We start from the raw sequence: 7,176 nt of genomic DNA, 5'->3' as shown, positions 1-7,176 counted from the left end.
TGTGTGTGCAGGTGGGGGCGTGGTGTGTGCGTGTGTGCTGTGGGGAGGGAGCGTGGTGTGTGGCGTGTGATGGGGTGGGGGGGCAGTGTCGTGTCTGTCTGTCTGTCTGTATTTCTTGTGCCTCTTTATCACTATCTTCATCTTGCCTCTCTCTCTCTTTCTCGTAAGGCTCCCTCTAATCTTATCTCTCTCTCTCCCTCTCTCTACCTATCTGTCTGTCTCTCTCTCTCATCTGTGTGTGGCGTGTGTGTGTGTGTCTCTTCTCTTCTCTATCTTCTTCCTCTCATCTTTTCTCATCTCGCCTGACTGATTATCCATTGCCTGATTATTACATCTTTTCATCGTATCCTTTGCAGGAAGCTGACGTGGGTACTGCGGGACGCTGGGCTGGATTCCTGCAGCTACCTCTTTCTCTCGCTCTCTCTCTCTCTCTCTCACTCTCGTTCTCTCCGTTCTCGTCTTTCTCTCCTCTCAATGCGCACACGATTATAATTCTGCCATCGTGTCTTCTTTGCAGGAACTTGGCACGTGCGGGACTGCGGGCGCTGGGCTGGGTTCCTGCAGTACTCTCTCTCTTTCATCTTTCTCTCATCTCCGTCTCTCTCTCACTCTCGTTCTCTCGTTTCTCTCCTCTCATTGCGCACGTAACTGAATTCATAATTTCTTCATCGCGGTCTTCTTTGCAGAAGCTGACGTGGGCTGCCGGGCGCTGGGCTGGTTCCTGCAGTACCCTCTCTCTCTTTCTCTTTCTCTCTCTCTCTTCTCTCTCACTTTCTTCGTTCTCATCTTTCTCTCCTCTCATTGCGCACACTGATTATAATTCTTCATCGTGTCTTCTTTGCAGGAAGCTGACGTGGGGACTGCGGGCGCTGGGCTGGTTCCTGCAGTTCCTCGGATTCACCTGCATGACCACCATCATCACGGAACTGCTCTCGTGGCTCCCTCTAGTGAGAGATTTCATTAAGGCCTCGGCATCGCCACCGTGAACCTGGGTCTCAATGTCGGCTGGGCACGATCTCGTCGAGCTGTCGTCGTCCTGCAGCATCGGAATGGATCTGGTACCGCCCCCTGGTGGGAGTCGTCCTCCTCGTCGTCGCCACGCTGCCGTCTGTCATCATGCATGTGAACTCGCGGCGACCCAGCGCGGAGCACGTCGACTAGCGTGACAGCTGCTGCCACGGGTGGCGGGGGGTTGCGCCCCCCCCTCCCCCTGAGTAAGACCCTTCTCGTTCTTTCTCCTAACTCCGGTATGCCCATGCCTCCCATCCCACCTTTCTCCCAACTATCCCCGCTTCTCCCTCCTCCCTCCTATTCCTACCGCTCATCGTCGTCATAATAATCCCCATCTACACCACATACACCCCTACCCCCATCTTCCCTTATCCAAACACCTTTCCCCCTCGCCTTATATATATCTGAACCCCCTACAGCCGCATACAGCTCTTGAGGACCAGAGTCTTTCGCAACGCAGCCTCGAGTGCACTCCATTTGTCTCCCACCATAATTTGCACCCCGCCACATCAGCCTTTGATTCACTTGCATATACCACACGCACACGGCGCCACCGACTAAACCACGCAGATCGGACGTTATGTAATGGGTAGCGTCCCCTCGCGTGACATTGGAAGCGTTCAAGCGCGCGGAGGGGGACGCAGCTACGACCGCATGCTATAGAGTTCACAGTACTTGCGCTTTCTGTATTTCTTCATCGTTGACTAGTTATTTTTTGATAGAAATAAACTATTTCGTTTGTTACACGGTTGTTAGTTCACAGCAGCTCACGTGTGCGCATTCTGTTTGATTTATGGCAGCGAGACAGGAAGCTGCATAAATTCCCAGCGAGTATTTCTCCAGCCTGGCATTCACAACCAAACCTATCAGCCACGCACATGAACATCTCCGTGATCAACATGTAACTTAATGTTTCCATCTACATATGAATGACATCAATTCACACATATAAGTGCTACCTTCCACGTATGAATGACTCCAACCACATATGAATGACTCTGTCCACATACAACACCTTCCACGTATGAATGACTCCTACCACATATGAATGACTCCATCCACATACAATACCTTTCAGACATGGTTGACTCACACCACATATGAAACAACTCGTGGTCCACATTACATACTTTTGAGGACATGGAATTGACTCGACACACATAATGAAACAACTCTCGCAGCATACAATGAACTTTGAGACCATGCGTTGACTGCACACCACATTTATGAACAACTCTGTCCACATACAATACCTTTCAGACATGGTTGACTCACACCACATATGAACAACTCTGTCCACATACAATACCTTTGAGACATGGTTGACTCACACCACATATGAACAACTCTGATCCAACATACCAAATAACCTTTAAGAGCGTGCGGTGACTCACACACATCGATGAACAAACTCTGTCCACATACAATACCTTTTAGGTATTAACGACTCCATCCACATATGAATGAATGACTGCATGTAAATGACTTCACCCCAAATCCAGGTGAGTGAGAATACACACACATATGACTCCATCCATGCATTAAAATCTCTATAGACATAAGATGAACTCCATCCACATATATCTAACACGTAAGTCCATACATAAACAACTCGGATCCACATATACTCGATATGTATGTCTCCCACATCGTATGAATCACTTCCTTCTTTATTGAATCCAGCCCCCCTCCCCACAGAAACCCAGAAACCCAGCCCCTGGTCCTGGGGCCTTTCTGAACCCAGATCCCCCTGCAATCTGGCATCTTATTCAGCTGCCCTATCCAAAGCACCCCGCAACCGCAAACGCAGCCCCTTGTCCTGGGGCCTTTCTGAAAACAGAGCAATCTGGCATCCCTGCTTACTCAGGTGCCCTATCTAAGGCAGCACCCCCTACCCTTAAACTTATCGCTCTGCTGAATTTGACACCCACCCCCCAAACACTGCACCCTGGAGCCATGCCACTTACATGCCTTCGCTATGGCACTTCACCAGAATATATTGAAAGTGAGTAACTAAGCAGCATTGATTTACTCACCGTTGCCTTGTTGCCTATCCAGTAATAGATCTGCCAGTTGATCCCCCCTTGCTCGTCGATCACTGTCTGTAGAACGATGTAGCAGTCTCCCTCGTAAAAAGTTCCGTTCAGCACTGTAATAATTCATGAGATTAGGGGTTAGGACCATCACAGTGGTATATCGCATAACATCGCACATAAACGTTGGCAGTAAGTAGATCATTGAACAGCAAGTATGAAGATTAATTACTGAACAGCCTCCGTAAATTATTAAACAGACGTACTAGACAAGGCTGGAATTCCTCGCTCGGAAAAAGCACGCTCTCGTAAATATTTCATTTCGTAGCCATCGGTCGGGGCTCGATTAGCTTCGAAATATCAGCTAGCGACTGCTGTCTAAGCAGCTACGAGGTAGCAGCATTGGAAGGGTGTGGTAGTTGTGGTTGCTACTCAATCACCTTCGTCCAGTTGGTTGGGAACAAAGTTCTCGATTTCCCAGATGGTTACTCCCGGGATCTGTCCGACATCTTCCTCGAAGAAGTCGCTGTAATCTAGCGCTGGCTTCTCCAGTTCATCCTTCCACTTCTTTGGCCTGCGAGAAAGGTAGCGAGAACGTTCACTATAGTCATATGTACATTTACTGCAAATGTGCCAGACAAACCTCTGCTCGCTGGAATAAGTACTACATCTACAAACAACGCTAATAACGTGAAGAAATATTGATACAGTTAAACTTGTGTATAAGGCGCATTCAAAGGGAATTTGTCTTTTGTGTACATTCAAAGAAAGTATCTTTTATAGACAAATGTCTGTTCTGTAAAGGTGGTTTCCATGTATAAATAACACTCAAGGGAAATGGTAAGTGTCCTTTATAGCCAGGTGTCCGCTAACACAGGTTTATCTGCTTAAAATTTTTTTACGTCGAATCGCGACATCACTACTCACTTTAGATCCAGTGGTTCCTCGTCCTTCTTGCCAGCCTTCTTCTTCTGCTTCTTCTTCGTGATTTCAGTGAAGCCCTTCAGAATCTTCTTCTGGTCGCTATCGGGTTCCTGGTCGCGACCGTCCCTCCTTCTCCTCAGCCTCATCTTCCTCGCAAGCGGGTCCGACTTAGGTTTATCTGAAGCAACAACGCAGAGTTCGTAAGCACCAACCTATCTCCTTCTTTTCCTCCTAAGAAAGTAGGATAACTGACCTATGTGTCTTAGTGAAATAACCACCTAGCTCTTTGGATATTGTTGCTAGGTCGGGTGGGTCAAGCTAGACTAGTTTGTATGTGATTTTTTGTGCATGCACACCTAAATGTCAATTTGTGACACTCCGTCACTATGCAACGTTTAAAAAAATGTCCTATCGCAAAACAGTGATAGGCTACAGTCACCCGTGAACTATTCCAGATGGTTATATCAATCGAATCCACATCGTACCTTGGGCTCAAATCCCTAAATGTTATATTCATGCGGTTGCCCTCCCAATATTTTCTTTCCAATATCGGCTACTGTATCCTGCTTATCATACCAGGTGATTCTCAAATTATGTTATAAATGACAACAGGTTCAAATTCTCAAACCCTAGATTCATCCTGTTGTACCCTACCCCCAACACATCTTTTGATTTCAGATGCAATTTCCAGGTTAAATTCTTAAATTCCACATTCATCCTGTTGTATCCTACCCAAGGATCTTTTGCCAGACATCTTTTGATTCCAGATCCAAATTCCAGGTTAAACTCTTAAACCCTACATTCATCCTGTTTTACCCCCCATATTTTCTTTCCAACATCATTAGGTAAGCTAAGTGTGCCACAAAGAGAAGCATCTCATACCAGCTAGACCAGTTTGTATGTAATATTCATGCATGAACACCCAAATTTCGGACACTTCGTCGTATATGGGACAAAGGAAAGCATCCCGTACCGGGGGTGAGGCCGGGTTGCGGAGCCGCGCCGGCCAGCCGCAGCTGGTGACTCAGCGAGAAGTCGATGTTGTAGTATTCTAGTCCGGCGCCTTTCTGCATCGCCATCGGCTTCGGCGGCATCACGAGGTCCTTGTTGTTCCTCACGTCCAGAGTCTGAGTGACAGAGCAAGCAAAATGGCTTGTAAATTACGTAGGCAAATCCTCGTGTGGTGAACATCCTAATATTCTAGTGAAATCCTATAAAATCTAGGTGAATATCCTACTGTTAGGCTAGTGGACTACATATAGGCTAGTGGACCAGCAATGCCAGTACTTAAGGCTAATACTACGACAGTACTTACTGTAAAAAGTATTTTACTATAGATGGTACTTAACGCTACAACTACAGCAGAACAACAATCCTGACTGGTATTAAAGAAGAAGGGTAATGACTACACCATATTATTAGCATCAATGAGCCATTGAAACAAAAGTTAGAGGAACCTGAACAGATTAACAAAAGTTGAATATAATCACTGGATAACTAACAGGACGTCTACTATCTACACAAAAGTGCTAGAAGCTAAGCCAGTGCAACCACATTTCGCGATGCCCCATGCCTCCTGTCATATCATCTTTCATAAACGTATATGATAATAATGCAGATATAATAAATGCAGAGGATGACCATGTGGCACCATCTACCGGCCGAAAAACACACCACACCTTGAGCTCGGTGAGGAGGTGCACGGCTTCGGGAAGCGTTACGAGGCGGTTGTTGTTGAGGATGAGGCGCTGCAGCTTGCCGCAGCGACACAGCCCCTCGGGGATCATCTCCAGGTTGTTGTCGGCGGCCATGAACACCTCGAGCTGATGCAGCTTGCCGATCCCCGACGGAATGCCCTCGAAGTCGACCTCGTTTGAGTTCAGGTAGAGCCGCTTCATGCAGGTGAGCTTGCAGAGTTGAGGCTGACGGGAGAAGACGGAGGCAGAGAGTTGGCCGTGGGCAGGGTACACGCGGCCGCGGGTAATGAGAACTGCCAAAGTTACGGAGAATTATAGTGAGTGGATGCAGAGGGAGATAGTTTCCATGCAGGTGAGATTGCAGAGTTGAGGCTGATAAGAGACAGTGGAAGGGGGAATTCAGGGGGAGTTCAGTGGGCTTGGGCATCCATGGCCGCGGGTAAGAGAACCGCACAGGTTACGGAGAATTGTGGCGACGGGAGGTAGAGAGAGAGAGAAAGAGAGAGACACGGGTCGTTTGGCGCGCGCGGTTGCGCGCCGACGCGCTCGTGGCGGCCGGTGAGGGACGGCGCGAGCGTCGGGGCTCGCCGGCGGCCGCGCCGCTACGTGGGACCGCCCCGTGAAAGCGGGCCGTCGTGGTCCGCGCCAGGGCGCCGCACGCGAGTCGTCGGCGAACGTGGAGCGGGCGTCGTGGGTCTCGCGCCGCGACGGACCACGCCGCGAGTCTGGCCGACGTGAGACAGCGGGCGCGTGGGTTCGCGGCGCCGGCCGAGAACGTTCGTGCGACGGTGAGGCGGCGCCGTCGTGGGCGCGCGCCGCGAGCTCGGTGCACCGTAAGCGGGCGTGTGCGGTCGCGCCAGCCGACGCGAGATCCGCTGCTCCAGCGTCGACGCTGAGGCCGCGTCGGTGGTGCGCGCAGCGCATGTTCACGACGCCGGGGGCCGGCTTTCGTTTCGCGTTCGTTTTCTCACCGGAAAGGCATTCATCTTGTTCCAGGAGACGTTGAGGACCTCCATCTTGGACCAGACCTCGATGCCGGAGCCGATCTCGCGTATGCGGTTGTGTCCGAGGTTGAGCCGCTTCAGGTTGCACATGGAGAAGAGGCCGTCGGGAACCCGGTTCATCTCGTTGTAGGACAGGTCCAGCTCTGCGCAGACACGTCACGCGAGTGTACACAGGACTAGACAGACGTCACACGCATGCTCATCACGGACATAACGTCACGTCGCATGTCAATCACGGACTAACAAGTCACACGCATGTCACTCACAGACTAAACAACGTCAACGCCATGTTCATCACAACTAAACGTCACGCGCAATGTCCATCACGACTTAACAACGTCACGCAACATGTCATCACAGACTAACACAAGCGTCATGCACATGTCACACAGACTAACAACGTCACGCGCATGTCATCAACGACTAATCAACTCACGCGCATGCTCATCGACGGACCTAAGCAACGTCTACGCACATGTCATCACAGACTACACACGTCATGACACA

At 49.7% G+C, this 7,176-nt stretch overlaps 2 protein-coding genes across 3 annotated transcripts in view; one reads left to right on the top strand and one right to left on the bottom strand.

The window, feature by feature from the left end:
- LOC106811554 (transmembrane protein 43-like) overlaps window positions 1–1,210 on the top strand; it is a 13,355-nt gene extending 12,145 nt beyond the window's left edge. For both annotated transcript variants that reach the window (XM_014815224.1, XM_014815223.1), the window contains exon 6: window positions 845–1,210. In XM_014815224.1, coding sequence (XP_014670710.1) covers window positions 845–986 — 142 coding nt within the window. In that variant the 3' untranslated portion in view covers window positions 987–1,210. The remainder of the gene's footprint in view (window positions 1–844) is intronic.
- The window catches only part of LOC106811548 (protein flightless-1-like), a 43,212-nt gene that overhangs the window by 33,002 nt on the left and 3,034 nt on the right, over window positions 1–7,176 (bottom strand). The window contains exons 8-13 of the mRNA XM_014815215.1: window positions 6,637–6,812; window positions 5,648–5,890; window positions 4,942–5,095; window positions 3,972–4,146; window positions 3,485–3,618; window positions 3,048–3,160 (exon numbers count right to left, since the gene is read on the bottom strand). Coding sequence (XP_014670701.1) covers window positions 3,048–3,160; window positions 3,485–3,618; window positions 3,972–4,146; window positions 4,942–5,095; window positions 5,648–5,890; window positions 6,637–6,812 — 995 coding nt within the window. The remainder of the gene's footprint in view (window positions 1–3,047; window positions 3,161–3,484; window positions 3,619–3,971; window positions 4,147–4,941; window positions 5,096–5,647; window positions 5,891–6,636; window positions 6,813–7,176) is intronic.

Source organism: Priapulus caudatus, unplaced genomic scaffold, assembly GCF_000485595.1.
Source record: "Priapulus caudatus unplaced genomic scaffold, Priapulus_caudatus-5.0.1 Scaffold551, whole genome shotgun sequence".
Classification (NCBI taxonomy): Eukaryota; Metazoa; Priapulida; class Priapulimorpha; order Priapulimorphida; family Priapulidae; genus Priapulus; species Priapulus caudatus.
This window is presented reverse-complemented; position numbering and strand designations above follow the sequence as displayed.